We start from the raw sequence: 23,848 nt of genomic DNA, 5'->3' as shown, positions 1-23,848 counted from the left end.
GTTTTTGTGACCCTCCCAAGGATGAAACCCTAAACCTTTATGTTTTTAAAAAATTGTTTACTGTATGGTCCTAGGCATACCCTGGTATGATGCCAGAAGGTTTTTTGTGTGCCCCCTGCCTCTCCCTCAAATTAGTCCTTTTCATAATGATAATAATAAAAAAATCAGCTACACCTGCTTTTACACTTTGATCACACCCTTTGACTTCCAGTTAATGGAAAGTTGGCCAATGGGGCCCTTGGCTCAAAACGTCTACCACCCCTGGCATAAAGAAACAATCTATAGTCATGAATCAAAGCTACAGGCACTCTGTTATCTCTTAAATCATGGTATTCACCCCAATAGTCTTGCATTACTCACTATTCCATTATGTTTTGCTTAGTTGTGGAAGAGAGTGGGGTCTTGTTCTGTGCCTTCAAGTCGATTATGACTTATGGCGACCCTATGAATCAGTGACCTCCAAGAGCATCTGTCATGAACCACCCTGTTCAGATCTTGTAAGTTTAGGTCTGTGGCTTCCTTTATGGAATCAATCCATCTCTTGTTTGGCCTTCCTCTTTTCTACTCCCTTCTGTTTTTCCCAGCATTATTGTCTTTTCTAGGGAATCATGTCTTCTCGTTATGTGTCCAAAGTATGATAGCCTCAGTTTCATCATTTTAGCTTCTAATGACAGTTCTGGTTTAATTTGTTCTAACATTATTGGTCTTTTTCGCAGTCCATGATATGCACAAAGCTCTCCTCCAACACCACATTTCAAATGAGTTGATTTTTCTCTTATCAGCTGTTTTCACTGTCCAACTTTCACATCCATACATAGAAATCAGGAATACCATGGTCTGAATGATCCTGACTTTGGTGTTCAGTGATACATCTTTGCATTTGAGGACCTTTTCTAGTTCTCTCATAGGTGCCCTCCCCAGTCCTGGCCTTCTGATTTCTTGACTATTGTCTCCATTTTGGTGAAAGACTGTGCCAAGGTATTGATAATCCTTGACAAGTTCAATGTCATTGTCAACTGTAAAGTTACATAAATCTTCTGTTGTCATCACTTTAGTCTTTTTGATGTTCAGCTGTAGTCCTGCTTTTGTGCTTTCCTCTTTAACTTTCATCAGCATTCTTTTCAAATCATTACTGGTTTCTGCTAAGAGTATGGTATTGTCTGCATATCTCAAATTATTGATATTTCTCCCTCCAGTTTTCACACCTCCTTCATCTTGCTCCAATCCCACTTTCCGTATGATATGTTCTGCGTACAGATTAAACAAATAGGGTGATAAAATACATCCCTGGCTCACGCCCTTTCCTATTGGAAACCAATCGGTTTCTCCATATTCTGTCCTTACAGTAGCCTCTTGTCCAGAGCATAGGTTGCGCATCAGGACAATTGGATGCTGTGGCACCCCCATTTCTTTTCAAGCATTCCATAGTTTTTCATGATCTACACAGTCAAAGGCTTTGCTGTAATCTATAAAGCACAGGGTGATTTCCTTCTGAAATTCTTTGGTCCGTTCCATTATCCAACGTATGTTTGCGATAGGATCTCTGGTGCCTCTTCCCTTTCTAAATCCAGCTTGGACGTCTGGCATTTCTCACTCCATACATGGTAAGAGCCTTTGTTGTAGAATCTTGAGCATTACTTTACTTGCATGGGATATTAAGGCAATCGTTCGATAATTACTGCATTCCCTGGGATCCCCTTTCTTTGAAATTGGGATATATACTGAATGTTTCCAGTCTGTGGACCATTGTTTAGTTTTCCCTATTTCTTGACAGATTTTAGTCAAAATTTGGACAGATTCAGTCTCAGTAGCTTGTAGCAACTCTATTCGTATGCCATCAATTCCTGGTGATTTGTTTCTTCCAAGTATTTTAAGAGCAGCTTTTACCTCACATTCTAAAATTTCTGGTTCTTCATCATATGGTTCCTCCGTGAATGAATCTGTCATCCTTGCATCTTTTTATAGAGTTCTTCAGTGTATTGCTTCCATCTTCCTTTTATTTCATCTCGGTCAGTCCGTGTGTTCCTCTGTTGATTATTCAACATCCCTACTCGTGGTTTAAATTTATTTATTTATTTATTTATTACATTTTTATACCGCCCCATAGCCGAAGCTCTCTGGGCAGTTTACAACTTTAATTTCCCTTTAATTTCTCTAATCTTTTGGAATAGGGCTCTTGTTCTTCCCTTTTTGTTGTCCTCTTCTATTTCTATACAATAACTTATTGTAATAGTTTTCTTTGTCTCTACGTACTCGTCACTGTATTGTTGCATTTAGGGTTCTGACCATGTTTCTATTTCCTTTTGCTTTTGCTTTCCCTCTCTGTTTAACCAATTTAAGAGTTTCTTTCAGTCATCCATTGAGGTCTTTCTATCTTTTTAACTAGAGGTATTGTCTTTTTGCATTCTTCCCTGATAAGGTCTCTGACTTCAGTCCATAATTCTTCTGGTTCTCTGTCAACTAAGTTTAAAGCCTCAAATCTGTTCCTTATTTGATCTTTATATTCTTCTGGGATGTTATTTAAATTGTATTTTGGCATTATGATTGTTTTGTTGTTCTTCTTTAGCTTTACTTTGATTTTCGATACAACCAGTTCATGATCTGTACCACAGTCTTCTCTGGTCTTGTTTTTGCAGAAAGTATGGAACTTCTGTTGCCAATTATATAATCAATTTGATTCCTATATTGACCATCTGGTGATGTCCACGTGTACAGTCGTCTTTGACAATATATTTGTGTACTAATCAGTTCCTGCCCTTGTTTTCAACATTTTTTGCAGTTTCATGTAGGGAATGTCTATGAAGAAGGAAAACTAAACATTTTAACTGTCATCCAGTTACTAAACAAAGCCTTGGAAATGTTGATGCATTCGCACCGGCACATTGACAAGAATGCACTAAAATTGGATCTTCAGTACATTGAAGGAAAGACGAAATTCCAGAATGATACTTTACTGGGGCTTAAGTCACTGAGGTGAGCTCAGAAGTCTGTGGCATGCATAGACTACAGGCACAGCCTCCTCTTACACTCCTGTTCTATGAGTAGACTGACTTACTGACCTGGTTCAGGTGCATGAGCCTTTTGTCTGAAAACATTTGAACCAGGAAATGGTGCTTTAAGCAATCCCTACAAACCAGGATCAGTTCTGGGTTTTTACTTAGTCTGTGGTTTACCGGTTTGGATGTCACGAGGAAAGCATAGTTTAACAAACCCTGAAAATATTAACTTAAGATACAGAACAGAAGCATGCTGACACACATGGCAAGCATGCAGACACGTGACTTATTTCTGGACCAATTGTTATGTCTGAACTAGGAGTCCAAAATGTCTTTCTTCTCTGTGTCTTGGTGGCTGAATTCTGTTTTAAACATACTGACTTGTAGTGAGCCGTTAACAGTACTCTCTGCTTACTGATTTCATTAATGTGCAGTTGGCCCTTTTCATTGCCTACTGGTGAAGGGAAGTATTTTTGCTTTTCAGCTCTGTACTTGTAGTCTGGTAACTGTTAAATTTTTAAGACACAGACTTGGTTTTCTGAATATCTTCCAGCTTCAGATTTTTGTAAGTGTTTCTGCTCGCTTTATTTATGGATCACAACACAACTGTAGCCAGGGTACAGCTGCTGTGTATTTATAGCAAAAGTATTCACTTGTATCAGCTGGTAAAACTCATTCATGAAGTCTCAGTTTGCTTGAATGAAACACCTTTAACATCAGCCAGTAAGTGTCTTGGACATTTTTCAAATTCTTACAGGCAAAAATTAAAACGTGAGGATCGTGTTTCAATAAACCAGTCAATTGCTGAAAAACAACAAGAATGGGATATGAAGTGGGAAAACTATCTTGGCCAATCACCTTTTCATTTAATTAAAGATCCAAATCCTGTAAGTATCTTCTCAGAGAAGGTGGAAAAATATGGAAGGGTTTGCATTGATTAAGAAATAGGCGTTTTAAGTATATAATTGATTGAAATGAATTGCCTACAAAAATCCCAATAGGAATGCCCCTTCTTATTGTACTAATTGTTTAACTGAACAAACACACTTTTTGGTTGTGATACTGCTAAAACCCTTAAGTACTTTGCAATTGTTAATGCTATGTATTTGAGCCATTTTAAAGAGTCAAACTTGTGATGCCTTAATCTTGTAAGGTTGTAAGATTTCAAATGTTGATTGAAATGATAGAACTTTAAAGGCAGATTAAAAATTTCATATTTTGTATGAATCTTAAGTTTTCTAGAGTATCAAAGACTCTTGTAATATTATTCAAAGCTAAACATGCTGCTTAAGATAACTTTTTGATTCTTTTTAAGGCACTTGACTTATTGCCAGCTATGTCTCCCCTTTCTTTTACTCCTGCTACTGAGGAAGCTTATAAAAGCAGTGTCTTCTGCCAGTACCCTGCATCAATTCCAGGTAAACCTTGTGAGCAGCTTTTTCAGCCCATCCCTGATATCTTTGCTCTATGAGACTTAGAAGAGGTTGCTAGCTGCCTTTCTGACTTGAATCCATGCCACCTGAAGTAGTAATAAACTTCTAAATACAGAATGTTTTAATTCAGTAGCTGCTTCTCAGAATTGAGAATTTGTAAAACCTTGGCTGTTATGAGGCTTTAAAAAAATGAAAACTATGTATAAAATGTACAGTAGGGCTGCACTGATATGGCGGGTTATGTTCCAGACCCCCGCTGAAAAGCAAAAATCGCCGGAAAGTGGAACATAGCCTGAAGCCTGCTGCTGCTCCAGTGCAATCAGCTGTACAGTACAGCTGATCGCTGTCAGCTGGAGCATGGCAGCTGGAGCTCTCTGCGCTCCAGCTGATCACGTGCTACAGCTGGAGTGTGGGGGGCTCCAGCCACTGTGCTCCAGCTGACAGCGATCAGCTGAAGCGTGGGGAGCCCCAGCCACTTGACAGCGCTTGGGCCCTGAAGCTCCCCGTGCTACAGCTGATCAGCTGTAATGTGTAATCAGCTGGAGCGCGGGGAGCTCCAGCCGCCGCGCTACAGCTGACAGCGCTTGGCCCCTGAAGCTTCCTGCGCTACAGCTGATTGCCCTGCTGGCACCATATTAGCAGAACACCAAAAAGTGGGGTGCCAAAAAGCAGGGCCCTACTGTATATAAATCTGAATAGATGCTCTGAAAAACAAGTAATAAGTACTCCACTTCAGAAAGCTCTCCATCCTAATAGGATGAAGTCACAAAAATGTGTGTGAAGATGACCAACAAAATAGAGGTGTAGTATTAGCTAATTAAATTTGTTGGCCTCTGTCTTCTGTAGCAAGCTAGATTTCAAACTAGGCACTGAAAGCCATATGAATTAAAAATCTATTTTGGTAAGTCAAAAAATAAAATTAGCGCATCTTTAAAAACCTGGCTTTAAAATAAATCTGAATTTAATACAGTGGATTTAATCATAATCCATCAAACACACTGAGATGAAGATTGTGTTTTTCTGTGAAAGAAGACCATAGGAAAAATATGAAGTGAGTTTAAACATTATAAATGACATAATAGTACAGCAGTCCTAACCCCGAGATTTGCTGCCTGGGGTGTGGGGAGTGCCTATCTGCTGGCAGAAAAGACCTTCACCCACCAGAGGGCCACATCAACCACAGAGGCCTCATGTAATGCTTGAGAAAAACTGGATGGTATTCAACTAACACATCCCGTCACAAGGATAACCACTAGTGCAATGGACCTTCCCTCCCCTCTCTTCCACATGTGTCCAACACCGTCCCCAGATCTGCTTCAGAGGCTTAGGGGAATGCCTAGAACAGATGGGGGGCAGAAGGAGGAGAGGCGGGAAAGTCCCATTGCCTAGCAATAATCCTTGCACTGACAGGAGGCTTACTTAGCGCTATGTTGACTACAACTCTGTAGACATAGATCTGCTGCCACCAGTAACCGCTGTTAGCTCCTTAAATGGACTGTTCAGTGGTGGGGTAGAAACAGTCTTAATCTGCTGGTTCCCAAGCCCTTCTGTTTCCCTGTTTCCCTTTGTGCCTCTAGCACAAACGTTTGGAGCCTGTGTGGATAATTACCCCCATTTTGGGGGGGGGGGAGAAGGAAATAAAGAACCCAGGAAAGAAAATGGGAAATGTATTTCTCCCCACCATCACCTCCAAATGTATCTGTTGCCCTGGCTGGTGTATGCTAGCAGGGGGTTGCAGGAGATGGAGGTAGTGGATTGTCAACTACTTCACTCCCTATCCTATTTAGCATTGCATTCTGAGTCATGTAACTTCTCGTGGACTTCAGACTGGATCTAGGGATTAGTATGATATCGGAGGCATTAACCTTTAGATGCGGGCATCTTGTTTTTCATCAGAATCCTTGACTGAGCCCATATGTATGCTTATGTACTATTTTATGTACTCCCGGAAGTCTTCAGTCTGTTTTTATAAATAGTTGACTCAGCCAGCCACTTTGGATATTTTACTTTCCACATCATATAAAAACATAATTTTGATCTGTATCTAACAGCCCTTGATTCTTAACACTTACAGCCCAGTCCTATCCATTTCTTGTAATGTTGTTCAAACCTCTGTTTAGTGGGACTTCTGTATGAGTGTGCATTGGATTATAGTCTTGTCCTTCAAGTAAGAGATCTTGCTTGATATTCTTGCATATTTTTACAAAGTGGCAAACACAAACCTGCCTACTGTCTCTGCAGGAGTTGGCCATCTTAGTGCAAAGGTATGTTTGATTGCACAACTAAAGGTTTTGAATTATGCTCCTAAGATTGTATGAAGCCAATGGTTACAAACACATTTGTCTTCATTGTTGCAACAATCAGTTAGTATCCATGCTTGTTGTGGAAATGTAAGACAGGATCCTATGTTTTGCCGTTGGCATGCTATATAAGTACAAAACAGGCTTCAAAAAATTAAAAGCTTAGGTAAAAGTTCAAATGTATTAGCGCTTAGTGTATATCAAGGTATTATCTCTTGCTTTTAGTAACCAAGGATTGGATAACCTTTCTGTTGTTTGTGTTTCAGAACCTGATACATCTAAATTAAAATGTCTTGCAATGTACTTCAAGCTTTAAAGATAAAATAGCTGACACTTGGTGCAAAGATCTATATTTGTGTTCCAAACATACTTTGTGTGGCATCCAGGGCTATATATGCATCTTGTCCAATAGAGATGAGATTCCATAAACTAGAAGCTGTCCTTGTCTTAGTGTACCACAACAGTGTTACCATTTCATCTGCTAATTTCTGTGCACTTTAGCCTGTGTAATAGTGTAAATATGGAAATTGCATAGGATTTGAGTTGAATAATATTAGACAACTAGTTTCTGAGCAGTTAAATGCTTAGTCATCCCTCAGCATTAACTATAAGAGTGCTGTTGTCAACTAGACTTGCTTTCTGATGTTTTAACTAAGCCTTTACTTGGCTGTCCTAGAACCTGTCCAAAAAAAAAGTACTGTATGAATTGGCAATTCTATGATGTCTGTGGTTATATCTTTCCATCTACATTTCATGAATTGTTTCACCAGACTGGGCAGGAGAGGAGTATTTGTAGAAAGCTGAGAAGGAGGAGAAAAGAGCAAGCCTCCATTTTGGGAAACCTCTGCCTGGCAGTGAAATGCTCTCCCTCACTCCCCAGTGCCCCATCTACCTAGGTCTTAAGAACAGTAGTAAGGGAAATCTGATCTCAGACCACAGGTAAGGGCTTTTGAGACAACAAAGCCTCAAACCTGCCCCTCATACTCTTTGCCTATTTATACATTCCAAACTTTAATTGGCAGCCACACTTTCATAAGCATCTTGCTAATATATGTATAATCTTTGAAGCTTTGTCACTGCAGTTTCAGTCAGTGGGTATTCGCTACTAAATATAACAATGCACACTTTTCTGAAAGTGATTATAGTGTTTTTTAACTAGGAGGTTAAATCATGATTCTCTTTGTAAAATGTCTTTTAGACACTACTAAAAAGAAGAATTTTCAGAAGAACATATTTGAGATACCTGGTAAAGCATCAGGAAGTCAAGATGGTTCAACTATGGTAACTGCAGAGAGGTATTGCTTTAATATGTCCTTATGTGGCAAAAGGGGTGTGTGTGTGTGTGAGTGAGTGTGTGTGTGTGTGTGAGAGAGAGAGAGACAGAGTGTGAGTGAGTGTGAGTGACACAACTGAAAAATTGAGGAGCAAGTGTTGGACAGGAAGGAAATGCTGCTTCACATCTCATCTCCTATGTAGAGTTTCTTGACTATCTCATGGAAATGTAACAAGAAGCAGTCTTTTACTTCTGCTGTAAATCTAGATTTGATCTCTAAGGCTGTGTGAATGTACTTATCTGCCATCTCAACATTTCCTTAGACCCAGAAGGCACCCAGTTCCACTGTGGGGGTGGAGGAGCAGCAGAACTGATGAATTTTTGCTTGGCTTTCCCTCTAGTGGGAAGCTAACCTCAGAAAGGGAATCCCTTTGCTGCTGCTGTCCTTCAGACTTGGGAAGCATCTCTGAAGAATGCCATTCCCACCCATCTGGAGCTATACATGCTGCTCTTTGAAGTTCTTACACTTGAAATATCATGTGAGCCATGTAAGCAACTGACTCTGCTAAGGTCATTATTGAGCCAGCTGTATACGAGGCTTACCTTCTTGCTCTTGTAGTCCTAAAGGGCTAGAAATAGTTAATCCAAACAAGAGAAATACTTACCTGACGAAAAATACTGATTTTGATTGAATTTTTGTGCATGGGTTAGTGCCAGGTCTTAACGTGGTCTTCATTACTTCATGATTGTGTGTGACTTGCAATTATGATTTCATGTAGGCTGTTTTAAAAACTATATTATGTAGTATATATCGATGTAGTTGGCAAACACTTCATTGTGTGTGTTTATTGTTGTAGTGGGCTTCACCTTTATACTTATATGGGAGGCTGATACTCAAATAGAGAAAAGCTCTGCTCTAGTTGACGCTAGCTCTCCCTATAATAAAACTGCCTTTTGATGACCGGGACGAATTGAGGGAAATCGTAACGGACAGATACGGGGCATACAACTTCCAATGGCAGAATAAAAGTGTAGGGCATCAACAGCATATATTTAGTAACATTTACTACTTTTTCCCCCCAGGATAGTTATGTCCTCTTCTAATCTAGCTGCAGAGTCCGAAAACAGAAAACACAGATCTTTACAAAAGGTAACCTATCTGGAGCATATGAATATTTCAACTGTTCTTGGGGAGCTGAAATGTGTACAGAAAGTTATAAAACGTGGAGTAATCATAGATGCTGTAATTTGGCCCAGTTGTATCTTGCTCTGCTCATGGGTGGGATTTATTTTTGGTTTTGTTTGGGGACGAGGGGATACAATGTAGGCACAAGAAAAATGCTTTCCCTGACTAACTTTGTGAGTGTTTTCTTCTTGTGGACAGCAGCCAGTATGTTTCTGCTGTCAATCTGCAGAGTGTTAATTTGCTTCAAATAGAATTATTGCTCCATAGGAGACAGTTCAGAAAGGCCATCTGCCTTGAAGAAATTGAACCTTATCCTGTGATTTGTTTTACTTGAGCATATCATACATCACCTGTGCTTGCCCTCTTACACAGAAGTATACATTGCATGCAGTTTTCTCTGCAGACAGCTGCTGAATGGCAATCCAGACCTGTCACCTGAGCACCCCTCTTGAGCCAGTGTGTTCATGCCCCAGGGGGAAATCTTGTTTCCTTGGAGACCAAGAACTCCAGCTCTTGCATTTATTTCAAGTTGTTGCAGTATATTTATTTTTGAGATATTTAATACTAAGTAACATTGCTTAAGCAATACCATCTCCTTCACCCTGAACCATAATGTCTCTTGAGGCTTGTTTGTTTGCCTAGCTGTGACACTCCCTGAGTAATACCAGTGTTCATTCCACAACAACTACACCGCAATTTCTACAGATGTCTTCAAGGTCCAAGACTACATGGGATCAGCATTTGCTTGTAGATACCAAACTAGAAAAGAGCTTTTAACTGAAGTTAGGACTTTTTGTAATGTTGGCATTTGAATTATATTAAATTCTTGGTCTTAGGAAAAATCTGTTGCGCTGACTCTCACAGTTCATTGCTAACGTACTAATGTGACAATATTCATCCAATTAGTAATTGTGTAGATGTGTTTGTGTGTGTTAGAATAACTATAAGAGACATGAGTCTTAATCCAGACTGGGACCTTGGTGGGGACCCTTTTTCTGCTGCTGCACTCCCACTCTGGATTCACCCCCCAAAAAAAGTTCTGTTAATGTTAATAAATACAAAACAAAGCCACATATGGAATTGTTTATTGCATGAATGGTGATGCATCTAGTTCAGCCCTCAAGTTAATTGAAATTCAGCTTGCACCCATTGCTGGTTTGCATATTTTCCTTGTTGGAAGTCTTTAATCTTGTTTTCTAAACTATGGAGTTGTATCCAGTGGTAATTATCCTTGGAGTAGACCCGTTCACATCATTGGACATTAGTAATGTAGGTCCATTAATTTCAGCGAGCTACTTGGAGTAGAACTTGGTTGGATACAGCCCTATACTTTTTGTTGGGTTTTTAACCACATTAGAATTAAAGGAGAAAATTGACCAAGTTGTCAGGATGGCAGTGCAGTTCACCATTCAGGCACATGGGTGATCTTGCTGAGCAAGTGATTTATTTCAAACCCCGTCTTCAAATCTGAAGTGATGGTAGAGCAGGAAGTGGAATCAAGCCTGGTCAAGTGCAGTGCTCAAGAGCCAAAGTTGGGGAGCTAAGAATTGGATATTGTCCATGTTCACCCGTAGTTGCTGAAGGCAGGGGAGGTTTAATCTCCACATGTGACTCTCTGCATTCCCCTCACTGTAACTGATAGTACAAATTCAAGTTGAGTTTGACAATGTGGCCTAGATCGATTTCTGGGTGGTGAGACAAAGGGAGGAGATGCATCTCGCAAACACTTTCACTTTCTGCAAAACATGTCCCCCTTCAGTGTTGTTTTTTTAAACTCTTGTGAAGCAGTATAAGGGAAGGGACTTTTGTTGGTGGGGAAGAAGGAATGTGCCCCCATTGCTGAGGCAACTGGGCCAACTCTTTAAAAGACAATTGGTTGGCTGTCCTCTTTTTGGCAGAATGACATTCCGTGCACGAACTGAATGGAAAACTAATTAGAGTTCCTTACAACATAAGCTGCTATTAATACAAAGTCCTGGTTTTGATCCTTTTAGCCCTAAATGGCTTTCGATCCAGGTTAATTGACTGGTCACCTTTGCCAATATGAATTTGCCTGTGTATTGAGATCAGCTTCAGATGCCTACCAGTAAGATCATTTAGATTGGCAGACATGAAAGAGAGAGGGCCTTTTCAGTGGTGGTCCTGTGGCTAAGGAGTTCTTTCCCCACTGAGGGTTTAAAAAACTGATAAGCCATTTGCTGTGTTTTTTAAAAAGTTGTCTTTATTTTATCTATTTTTATTATCATTTTGTATTTTATGTATTCTGTTTTTATATTAGATTTCTTACCTGCTCTTGACTGTAAGGTCATAGGGTGGGTTACAACAATAAAATATATCTTTATTAAACAAATAAAACAATTACAACCATAAAACAAGAAAAGCGTAAAAACAATTCTATATATATAAAACAATTTAAAACAGTATAAAAAGAAAACAAACATTTTTAAACAATTCCATATTAAAAAACAAGCCAGAGTGTAACCCACCATGGGAGGCTGTCTACTCTGAAAATTAGTCTAAAATGTTTAAATATTTCAAAAGCATATGGTGTAAATGGATTGGATAATGCTGCATCATATAATCTCTTACCTGTTTAGGAAGACCAGTTGCACCAAGCTTAATGGTAGTGACAGCCCAATCATGCTTCTCCCTTGTGAATTGAAAATCCATATAATTTGGGAAAATGTGGCTATCGGTTCTAATTAAATCTACAATGACGGTAAATTGTGCAGTATGATATCCTACATGTGTAAACTTGTCACCAAACATGTGTATAAATCTTATATCACTTCAGAGATCAAATACTGAAGCTCCCAAGAGAACAGATCACTCTAGTTATCAGATCTTAAAATATAAAGGAAGAAATCCTAGACTTGTGGAAACTGTAAAGAAAAAAACAACTGATGTATTTAAAACACCACCTTCTGTTAAAAGAGAAGATCCTCTTAAGAAGGCACAAGAACAACTGGCAGAACAGGTGAGGAATAATTTAATGTTGTTCAGCCACTAAGAATGTGGCCACAAGCCAATAAATTCGACCTAGTTGGCTTCAGTATTGGAAGGTCTGAGTTGGGGAGGACACTAGGTAAGAGCTAGTAGTTGGAAAAACTGGTTGCATCTTGAGCAGCTGTTGAGTTTTTAAAAAGTGACTTTAACTTTGTGGGTGTCTACTGAGCTATGCTTTTCTGTTAAAATTTACTAATGCTCCGCTTAAATACTTGCATAAAACTCGATTGTAAAAGTCCCATCTTAGAGCTGGGTTCTAGTCCCATTAGTAGAACAAAGTCTCATGGAAACGTGTGTGTGTGTGTGTGTGTGTGTGTTTTGGCAGGTGGCAGATGTAGTAGTATCTCATTCACCCCAGAGCACTCAAGGGAAAGGAAAGGAGATGGAGGACCTGATTGGCACCTTAATCTCAGATCCCTTCTTAACAAGGAAACAGATTCCACGGACTCCAGAAAATCTGAGTGAGTATCTTTAATACTCTACCCTTAACTATATATAGCTAAGGATTCTGCCATGTCAGAGTCGGTACAAAGCTAAAGCTTTTGGGGGATAGAATTCTGTTGTCTGATTCAGGAATATTACAAGAAATGTTCTCACTGGGCCAGGTGGAATGGTCACTGTACTGTAAATCATCAGACAACTAGTACAATGCTTTGGGTGGCTGGTGATCATTCTGTGTTCTGTTGTCCGGTAAAAAGCTCTTTCTCTAGTACTCTAGTGTTGAAAATGATGGCAGCTGATAGCCTCTGACACACAGACTAAAGGATCGTCTATATACATTCCCACCTCTCACCTTTTCTACCTCTTACCCTTTTTTTTCTTCACAGGGCCAGAAATCAGCAAGCAGAAATGGTTCTAGTAGCCACCACTGGCTCAGGAGGCTCCTAGTTGGAGCTAACTGACTCACTGAGGGGCCAGTCTTCCACTAGTTCCATCTGACCATTTAGTTGGTCAGCAGCAGCAAGTCAGCTTCTGGGGAAAGTATGATGGCCTCTGTGTTGGCCTGCACAAGTGGTTTGCCAGAGTGTAATTCCACTTGGGGGGGGGAGGTCTGTCAAGAGTTTATTTGAGAGCCAAATGAGCAGAAATGTAAGCATTATATAAGCCTGCAGAAAGGCCTCAATATATCAAATAGTTTCTGAAAGGGGTGATTCTTACCAGCTTTTAATTGTACTCTTATCCCTGCATGTAAAGGCTGTGTGCAACCTAATTCATTTGCTGTAGAATACAAATAGTATAGTACTAGGCTCAATAGTTTTGCTTCCTGAGAATCCTTTTTTGTGTATAAATGGTATGATTCTTGCCCATATGGCTGCAAAACAAGCTTGTCCATTGTATGGGCAATGGCTAGTGAAATCTCAATCTTGAGCAGGGAGTGGGAAGACTTCCCAGTGGTCAGAGGTTAGGGCATCAGCATATTTCTTTGCTGCTTCACATGACTAGCAGAACAATGCAAACTAATCTGTACAACTTAATGCAGACCACAGTTTTTAAGCAATCTGACGCTACCAATAGTTCTGTTTCCCTTGCCTTTGACCTTGTATCCACCATTCCTCTAAGTTGCTCATACTTACAGTAAGTAACTGGTGACATTGTATGTAGAAAGGGTGGCTTTTGTGGAAGGAAGCAAGAGAATCCGAATTCTCTATATTAACTATTTTTTGTAAGCCGCCTTGAGGGCCTTTTGGCCAAAAGGCGGGATAGAAATGATAATCATAACTAGTTATGAAGGTGACATGTTAATTTTTTGCAGTACAAATGCATTGGGCAGAGATTCCAGTGCAATGCTACATTTAGCTTTTTCTTGATTTCATTTTAGTTACTGAAATTAGGAGCTCCTGGAAAAAAGCTATACAGGCTGAAGAATCCTCAAGTATAGAACTGAATCATACTGAAGTGACAAAAGATGCATCAGTCCCTGCCTTTAGAAACCGAATGGATTCAAGTATGGCATGCTTTATGTCTTCATGCATATCTGATACCGCAGAATCTCCCTTTCTGGAAGTGCAGTCTCCATTTAGTTTCCAGCAGGCGGTTACTAGACATGGTGAATTGCCAACGCAACAAGCAGCTGCTGGGACACTGGATGAGATGTTTAGCGAGCAAGGATTAGCATGTACAGTTTCAGACAAATGTGTAACAAAAACTCTAGAGCTTGGCCTCAAGACTGTAAATAAACATGTGACTGAGCCAGATTGCAGTCCAGAGAACGGTATTGCAACAGAGACTTTATCACCTTATGTGAGTCAGAATTCTTCTATGTGTACAACTCTGCCATGGGATGGTTCTCAGATTGTAAGTGGAATTAGTTCTGATAGCCATGAAGTTATCCAATTGGGCATACTTCAAGAAACCCTCCCGGAGGAAGGAGGATCCATAAGTCTTAATAGTTTTAATGATTTTGAATTGGATGAAGTAAGAGAAGAAAACTCCAGGGACGACAAAGTTTTGCCAGACTGTGTGGGAGAAAATGAGCGCAAACTGGATTTTCAGTCCATACGAAGCAGATATGAAGCACTGAAACAGACTGTTCTTGAAAACTCATTGTCTTCTAAAAAGCAAATCCCAAGGTGCAGATCAGAGTTTAGTCTCTCTCCAGTGAGCCTGGAAACTAATTGTGTGCTTACTCCTTTGGGAAAGCCATATGCATCAGACGCAGAACTTAAGAAGATACCATCGCACATGATTCATCTTGAAACAAAGGTCCTTCTCTCCCCTCTAGTTGCGTTTTCTCCAGTACAACAGAGAAAGCAGTCAAGCTCACAGGATCGAGGAGATCTATTTAATAAATTGAAGGGTTAGTACATATAGGATATTGCAGGTGGAAATGTGTTGTATTGTGATTTGGGAGGGGGGTTGGTATTCCTCTGTTTCCAATGTACAGTCCTCTATCTGTGTATTGGGAAAGGGCCATAATTTAGTGGTAGAGCATCTGCTTTGCATGCAGACAGGCCCAGGTTTAATCTCAGGCATCTTCAGGTAGGGCTAGGAGTGTCTCCTGTCTGAAACTTTAAATAGAGGCTGCCAGTCAGTGTAGGCTTGATATAAGGCAGATTCTTACATTCTTAAGCCCAGATGAACTCACTGAGACTTATTTCTGAAGCAGACATAGGATAGCTATGATGGAGGACTTGCTTATATCGAGTGGAGCAGAAGCTAGGGAAAACCACAAACTGCTAGCACAGTTCTGTAAGGGATGAAATAGCTTGCGTTACTGTTATGCTCTGATTTGGATTTGTTAATGCAAACAGTCATACAGTACTCGGTACAAAAGGGAGCAACTAGTTTGCACAGTGGTTTGTGTACAGGAGCCAAAGAACCACACAACTAATTCTGCATATTCAAAACAGCTTCTGGTTTATTTGCTTTTGGCCCCCAACTCACTACTTACCATGTGGCAAATGGCTTTTTAAACTGTGGGTACTTTCCAAATCAATTTGTATAACAGCAAGGAGGTCTGCTGCTTTTTTTTTTAATTCCCTTGCTCTCTGGATACTGTTTTGATTATCCTTTATTCAGGGCTCTTGCATGAGCTGTTTGTGCAAGAAAAATGATTTTTTGTGTTAAAGCTTATGTCTCATATACAGTCTAGACATTAGCCATATTCTTTTTTATACAATCGTAACCATAAAAACATCGCTTCGCTACTTGAAGTTTTTAATATTTGAAGTGAGATTGCTTTAATAGATTTCTACCCCCAGACATAACAGCACCCATACTCAGATATGTCTACAGGGCTATTATTTCTAGACTAGTTCAAGAAAATATAAATAAAAAAGATTTTGAATGGCATGTGTGTTTCTTTTTCAGAAAAGTAGCATGGAGCTGGATGCAAAAGAATCCTCATCTATAAAGATTTGTAAAGATGAAACCATTCCTCGGTTTTATAATGATGCACTAACTTTGGAAGTATCACTTACATATGTCACTTTTACCTGAAGTACTTTTGTAAACCTTACACTTTAATTTAGATGTTGGTGTCAACTAATGCAAACCCTGGCTTAGTTTGTTGCACAGTATCCTTGATGATAAATTCTCTTCTGTTTTGACTAATCAAGAGATGCTGAGGAATTCACGCCATTTGAGACTGTCACAAGCATGGCATTTTAATGTTAAGGGACTGAAACAACGAATCTGATAATTGAAATGTCTAAACAGATAATAGTGCATTCCAAGTCCAATTTTGACAGATAAATCTTACTCTAACTTTTTAAACACGTGTATCTAATGAAATGTTCTTGTAAATAATTGGCTAAGCCAATTGCCTATTCATATTTCAACTTTTTCCCTTGTGGGAATCTAGAGAAGTTTAAGAATAGTCTTAATTACTTATACAGATGTTTTTATATTTCTCTACTGTGTTTTCTCTTAATATTTGCTGTTGCAAGATGCTCCCCCTAACAGGTTATCATGAAAAATGAACACAGTCTTGCTGATGTCTCTTTTTAGTCATGTATGTGAATATCCATGTCTCTGCTGTCACCTCTACAAACCCTGTCTACTTCGTTACAGTGCAATGTAGAAACTACCCCTTCAGACTCTGCATAGCATTCCAATAGGCATAAAGTAAAATGATGGAGTGACTGCTGAGGATGCAGCTTTTCCACTTCATTCTACTTTAACTGACTTTAGATAATGCTGCCATTGATGTTATTGAGCTATAGAGATACAAAAATTAGGGGTAGTGGGTATTTAAGAACTAATCTCATAAGGAGAGCTTACTTTGTTAGAACTCATTTGCCTAAACAACATGGTCATGTAGGAAGAACTGAATTCTAATAACGAATGTCTTGTCTTACAACTGTTTGCCTTAAAATATTTATTAAAATAAAATGTATTACTTTTTGAAAAGAAAAATGATTAACGTACTAAAAAAGAAGTAAATTTATTCAAGTCTATGTGAGCGGTCCAACTTGTATGTTATACCTGTTTATTTTCTTTCCTCCTCCAGCTTATGGATAGTGGTCTGTTCATCTGAGTAGTGTAGCTTCTGAACTGGTAAATTATTACTTAATTAACTGTATTCTGTGGAGTTTCTCTGGTAACAGAAGTAGCATTGTCACAGCATGCAAGTTAATTGCCTTCTTGCATTTTATATTGCAGCATTCAGACTGCAGGTCGGGAAGTGGGGCTGCCAGAAATTAAGATTTTTGACATTTAGAAGCCAATTTTGTTCTGCTTTGTCATAGTAAAATCCTCACATCTGACTTGCTACATTTTCAAATAGTGAGTTTTTAATATAGCAAAGTCCCTATACAAGAGACAAAGTCACAAAATCCCCATTTTTCAATTAATGTCTAACACCATTCCATGTGAGAGTCTCTTGCAACATTATAATGTTGTTTTTCACACACTGAAAGTTGGGCCCTGGATATTTTGCCACATTAAACAGTTATATTTGAATTGGTCTGAAGATTCAGTAAGCCATGTCAATATGACAGCTGCCCAATCAAACAAATGGATCTGCCTAAAGAGATAGATGTAGCATCTTTTAATTGAATTTGCTAACTAATTTTTAAAGTTTCCTAATGTCAATATTAGCAAAACTACAAAATCATTTTGGAAGAGAATTTGGAAACTGATTCCAGAGAACAGAATCTAGTTAGCCAAGGTTAGTGGGTCTCACAAAGCCTTCTGCCCAGCAAATGTTTGAGGGAGACAGAAGGCCCCTAGAAACAGCTGAAGGACCCTCCCCCCCCATCCCTCTTGATAAGTGCATCCTGCTCTCTTTAGAGCAGGAGAGATGACACTTGTTAAAACTGTGTGTCCAATTAGATGCTGCAAAGGATACCAGACTTTAGGCCCCACTTACTTAAAGGACTTTGGAGGGAGTTGTTTTCTGGCAACTGCCAGGAAGGAAGTCTGCTTCTGTCATGGGCTAGTAAGTTTCAGCTGCTTGGATCCACTCCCTTGCCTCAGAGCTTGTTGTTAGGAGTTGCTGCCTGATACGATGACACCAAGGATAAGAGCAGGAAATGCTGTCTGAATAACCCTGGTTCCATATAGAATCCAATGTAATTTCTGTTCCTTTATTAGATTGGAGAATATTTTGTAAGTTGCTTTGAGATCATTTTGGGACTATGAAGCAGGATATACATATTCTACATAATACAAAAAGTCTTGTGACCTGTCTTGTGTTTCTAATATAGCAAGTATTCGAATATAAAACGTGTGTACAAATCTATTTTAAATTTTACTGGGCAGTATGCAGGACTTGCTCAGCTCTTCGTCTTCATTGAAATCTTGAAGAAAATGTGCCGCAAATGCCGTAGGACCAGAAACCAGAAAACAATAGGTGTTTCCATGTGTTACTATTGCTGCGCTTTTGGCATCAACATTTTCAAAGGACTAATTCATAGCTCCATGTGTGAGAGTAACAGTTCACAAACAAAAATATTGTCAAGTCATGTTAGCAGCTGTATTAACTACAGTTTCCCCCCTTTTATAAATATTCAAATCACAGTCCTCTATCTTGCGTTTCTAGTGTGGTCCCTTCCTTTCCGACTTGCCCACAACTGCAGTAGCTGAGTGATTCCCAGACTTAGCTAGCTGTAGATTTAGATATAAATATCCCTCTGTTTTGGGGGTGGGTACTGTGTTAAGCCCTCCTTTTGGCAGATTTGCTGCTTCAGGATCCAGGTCTACTCTGGTGACTTCACAAAGGATCTCTTGGTGACCACCCCAAGAGGATATTATGAGTCCCCTGTCCTTGGGCAGGGCAGGGCTGGGTTAGCAGAGGCTTAAACAGCAGCAAGTTTAGGGGAAAATATATTTTGGGCTGCTGTAGGAAAGTTGACTAGCTGGGATGTGCAGAATACTTTCTTCCACTGCCATCTGTTGCAGTGAGATCAGGAAAAGCTAGCCTACAAGTTTATCTCAGAAGAAACAGGATTGCAGCCATGCCTTCCCCAGTGGTTTCACGTCTCTCCCAATCTTCTGGCAAATGCATATGCGAGATTTGCGACTGTGGGTATGTATATGCCATATACTAGCCTGCACAATCATATATAATATCCATCTCCATTGCCACTTGCTGTTAATTTCACAGAGTAGTTATGAACAGACTCAAATCTATCTGCACTGTCTCTGGTGGTACCAGAGCTCCAGTGGATAATGATGCATGAACTGGATGACATTCCATTTAGATGGTGGCTTGCTTATTATACTTCTATGTTTATCTTCTGTTAGAATCCTTGGAGTAACTTATGTGGGGCTTCTAGGGATCTTTTCATCCAGGTGCAGATCAGGTCTAACCCTGCTTGGCTTCAAAACTATTTCTGTGTTGGGTGCTCCCAGATCATTCATTTTTGCACTCTGCATAGGCTGAGATACACATGAAACTGGGTTGCCAGAAAGAGTCCTTTGTGCAATGGATTTCATGATCCCACAAGATAGTTCAAGACTTGACAAACGATCAATGGCTTATGCACTGCCCCCTTCAGAAAATCCATGCAAATCCCACCTGGCAAGAACTACAGTATATATGTATAACTATCATGGGAACAGGCCACCCTAAGCATTTGCAGGAGGCATTCATTACATTTCTTTTCAGTTTTTGGAATCTAATGGGGGGGGGGGATCAATCACTGCAGAAGGTGGCATAATTTTTTACCATTTTAATAACATCTCCTACACCCAGCCTGGTCCCTTTTTACTGTCTGTCCTGGAGGTGAAGGGATACTTGGAAACTGGAATCCTGAGTACAGAGTACAGCTTATCTGGTGGGGTTCATACAAAATTTTTACCATTTGTAATAAAGTTTTATGTTCAAATTTATTTAGCACAGAATATTTGGGAGCAGGGTGAGCGGTTGCCAAAAGGGGAACTATCTTGGGAAAATGAAATGTCTTTGTCCCTGGTGTAGCCCATATATGCTACCAACACATATGGCAATAGTTAAGACTTTTTGGCCAAAAGTTACTGTTGGGTCAATTTTTCATCAACCTATCCAGAAAGATTATGTGTTAAGGGTTGCATGTTAGTGTTGCACTGTGTGTATTTGTGTGTGCTTAATTTTGTTTAAAGCAACACCACAGCAGCAGAGTAACAGCAGATGTTGAAATGTGAGTGTGCCAGCATGTGCGTGTGTTTGCCTAAGAAAGCAGGCTTTTACCCTGCATCAGCATCACTGAGACTTAGTAAAATAAGAAAAGCTACTTTATTTATAGAAATACATTGTAGATAGAAAAGTAAACCTAGTTCTAACTAACTAGCCAAGTTGGAGGCATAACGGCCAGGTGCAGGAGTCAGCCCCATGCTAGGAGAGAGAGCAGAGACAAAGGGATGTCTCCTCTCTCCCGGACAGTCAGAGGACAAAGGAATGGAAAGGGCGGAAGGAGAAGGGGCAAGTAAGCTTCCCTAAAGACGTAACAATCTAGCGACAGAAGGAAGTCAGTCAGAGCATCACAGGTAAAGGTAATCAAGCCTATCTATCTGGAGGACCCTAGCTCTGTCTCCCTTCCGGAGCATAAACAAAAGAACAAAACAGGAGTTGCTCTTGCCCCACTTCCAACAGTTAGCAGCAATAAAAACATTTTCAGCGTCTTGTGGCTACTTCTGTTTTTGGAGAGGAAAGTCAAGGTTCAGGCCCCCAACAGGCTCCTGAATCAAGGCCTTCAGAACTTTTGATACATATGATTCTAGAACACTACGTTAACATTATTTTAAAACACCCACCCCAACCTCCCCAAACAAACCCATTGATTGGAAGAAGGAAGTTATTTTTGTGGCTCTTATGTGTCATAACAATTGGCACAAACTATTCCAAAGGAATTTAGGCACTACTTGCTCCCTCACTGTAATACTCGCACTGGCCCGTTCCCTGTTGCAACAATTGAGCACTCAGTTATAGTTTAAACAACTTGACTACACACAATTACAGTTTAGTGCCAATGCCAACAGAGAGAGGCTCTAGATCCCACACAAGTCAAGAAAAGATACAGAATGGGGGCATAAATCCAAGAAAGGGAAAAAATTCTGAGACACCCAAAAAACTAAGAGGGGTGGATAATACAGATAATAGTGCTGCTCAAACAATTGGTGTATCAATAGGCAAAGTAGCAGACAGCTTGCAGGCTTAGCCAGCTGCTCCATGAACACACCTGCCTTGTAACAATACTCATATTCTTGGAATCAAGTCCCAGATACACAACTCTGTGGGTTACTGACTGGGGCTGCCTCATTTCAGCCCACAGAAGGCAGCAATATGAAGGGGTGGAGCTAAGGATCAAATGCAATTTGGTTCAGTTTCTAGGAGCCTGGGGATGAGAGACAATACAATACTATGATGCTGATTGTAGGAGGAAGGATGTTTTATTGCCCTATAGGCCTGTATCTTAGTAATAGAACATTTGATTTGCATGTTGATGGCTCCAGATTCAAGCCCTGTCATCTCCAGGCAGGGATAGGAAAGGCTCCCTGTCCAAAACCCTGGAGAGCTGCTGCCTGCCTGCGTAAACAATACTGAGCTGGTTGGACCATTTCTCTGGTTGGACCATTTCTCCTGTGTTCCTATAAATCTCTGCAAACTCCACTTGCTCTCCACCTGCCAGCAGGGAGATATTATAACATTGGGTGGGGAGGATGGTTTCTGTGGTGACAAGTTACCGCTGAGATATTCAGCTACTCTTGTTTTGTGGACAGGATGCCATACAAGAGGACCCTCCTGTAAGTGGCCGCTAGTAGTTGGCCTGACCTAGACGTTTTGTGAAAAATGTTGCTGCTAGTAATCTAGGTTGTCATTCTCTGGAATAGGTAGCTGCTGCTGTATGTGAATTTACATTGCAAGTGAACCAGATCTTGTTTTCTCCATTTTGTTTCAATGTGACTTGCCTTGGAATATCAAAAACATGTCTGTGTTCATGTCCTGTCTGCTTAGGACAGATGTTGGTCTAGTAGGGCTTCTTGTACTGCATTATCTACACTACTTTCATGGTACCCGAGAGCCTATTGTAACCATCTCTGTTAACTACCAGGCTAAGTTCAAGGTTCTGGTTTTGGTGTACAAAGCTCTATACAGCTTGGGACCGTGATACCTGAAAGACCGTCTTACCCTTTATATATCCAGTTGATCACTGCACTCTGCAGGTGAGGGCCTACAGAGCTTGGAAAAGTTACTTTTTTGAACTACAACTCCCATCAGCCCAATCCAGTGGCCATGCTGGCTGGGGCTGATGGGGGTTGTAGTTCAAAAAAGTAACTTTTCCAAGCTCTGCAGATGCCATCTTATCAGGAGGTCCATTCCACGCAACATAGGAAGCAGACCTTTAGTGTAGTGGCACCTACCTTTTGGAATCCCTACCCCTTAAATATTAGACAGGCGCCATCTCTGTTATCTTTTCGGTGCCTACTGAAGGCCTCTCTTTCAACAAACCTTCTAAGTTATAGACCTTATCCCAGTCTGCGTCTGTGTTGGAATTGCTTTTTAATGCGTTTTTAAAGCTTTTAAAAAGTTTTAAAGCTTTTTTAAAAGATGTTTTTAAAGATGTTTCATTTTAATATGTGTTTAAGGATGTTTTGTTTTTATATATTTTAAAGTCTGTATGATGTTTTAGAGTGTTTTTAGTGCTTTTGTTTGCTGCCCTGGGCTCCTACTGGGCAGAAGGGCAGGATATAAATCTAATAAATAAAATATGTTGTCTAGATATGGATTAGGGCATGGTATAAATATTTCAGTAATGAATGTGTGTTCTTGTGCAGCTTGATCATAAGAACCTCAGTTTTCATGACTGCAGAGGAAAACTTGGAAAATATGAGATGCAAGTGGCAACCATTTCTGGTGTGCCCTTCACATTATTGGCAAAATTGGTGCTCACTGGTGCGCTAAGCCCCTGTGATTTCATGGCCACCCAGACTCCAGTTTCATCCTTACAGTCCTCCTTTTTTAATTTAACACCTCTGATACAGTCCGGACATCATGAAAAGTCAATAACTGACAACCTGAGGTGGCAGTTTTCTTGAGCCTCTGAGGATCCAGATGTGGATGCTCCTGCCTCTGTGAGAGGTTGCTTCAGTGTCTACATCTGGAGCCATGTGTGTGGGCTCACAGCTGGGGAACCTGATATATTTGGTGGATTTGGCACAAAGCAGAAACACACATCGCCCACTGTTAGTATATCTGTCTCTTTTATTTTGGGTACATTAACACTTCTCCTATCCTTTCACATCTGTTGCTGTTTTTCCATGGCATTGACAGTGGGTTCAGATATGTTTACAAAAGGAGTCACACTGGTGCTGAATTTGGTCCACATTGGCTTTAATCTCTGTTTTGAATACACTGGCTGCTCAGCTGTCTCTTTCCAAGTCTCTACATTTCAGTGGTTAGCACTACGGACGCCGTGCGGAGATGTCTGTGAGAAGCTGGTTTTTTAGCACAGCCAGCAGCAAAATAATATTATTCCACAATTATTTGTATTTGCAATGTGGAGCTTTGTTTGCTTGACATAATTCAGCACAATGCTTCCTTTCCAGTTTGTAACCATATTAAGTGTTGACAGCATCCTTACTCCATAATCAGAAAAGACTGAATGGCTTGAGTCTATACATAATTTCAATAACTCACTGGGAGACCCAGAAGAGAGAAATCACTTGAGAAATATCTTCAAACACTGGAATGTAGACTGACACTGTATAGGGTTGTAGTAAGTAAAACTTTT

General features: G+C 40.1%; 1 protein-coding gene and 1 non-coding gene across 2 annotated transcripts in view; both read left to right on the top strand.

Annotated features, from left to right (window-relative positions):
• HAUS6 (HAUS augmin like complex subunit 6) overlaps window positions 1-18,636 on the top strand; it is a 32,359-nt gene extending 13,723 nt beyond the window's left edge. The window contains exons 9-17 of the mRNA XM_061630694.1: window positions 2,780-2,973; window positions 3,754-3,883; window positions 4,312-4,414; window positions 7,928-8,024; window positions 9,086-9,152; window positions 11,983-12,165; window positions 12,520-12,655; window positions 14,014-14,991; window positions 16,005-18,636. Of these exons, the coding sequence (XP_061486678.1) occupies window positions 2,780-2,973; window positions 3,754-3,883; window positions 4,312-4,414; window positions 7,928-8,024; window positions 9,086-9,152; window positions 11,983-12,165; window positions 12,520-12,655; window positions 14,014-14,991; window positions 16,005-16,012 (1,896 nt within the window). The 3' untranslated portion in view covers window positions 16,013-18,636. The remainder of the gene's footprint in view (window positions 1-2,779; window positions 2,974-3,753; window positions 3,884-4,311; window positions 4,415-7,927; window positions 8,025-9,085; window positions 9,153-11,982; window positions 12,166-12,519; window positions 12,656-14,013; window positions 14,992-16,004) is intronic.
• On the top strand, window positions 8,883-9,013 carry LOC133375991 (small Cajal body-specific RNA 8). The gene has a single exon (XR_009760374.1). It is a non-coding gene; the product is annotated as a small Cajal body-specific RNA 8 (non-coding RNA).
• Window positions 18,637-23,848: the final 5,212 nt, after the last annotated feature.

This window comes from Rhineura floridana, chromosome 1, assembly GCF_030035675.1.
Source record: "Rhineura floridana isolate rRhiFlo1 chromosome 1, rRhiFlo1.hap2, whole genome shotgun sequence".
Taxonomy (NCBI): domain Eukaryota; kingdom Metazoa; phylum Chordata; class Lepidosauria; order Squamata; family Rhineuridae; genus Rhineura; species Rhineura floridana.
The sequence above is the reverse complement of the archived record's forward strand: the minus strand, read 5'-3'. Positions and strand labels throughout refer to the sequence as shown.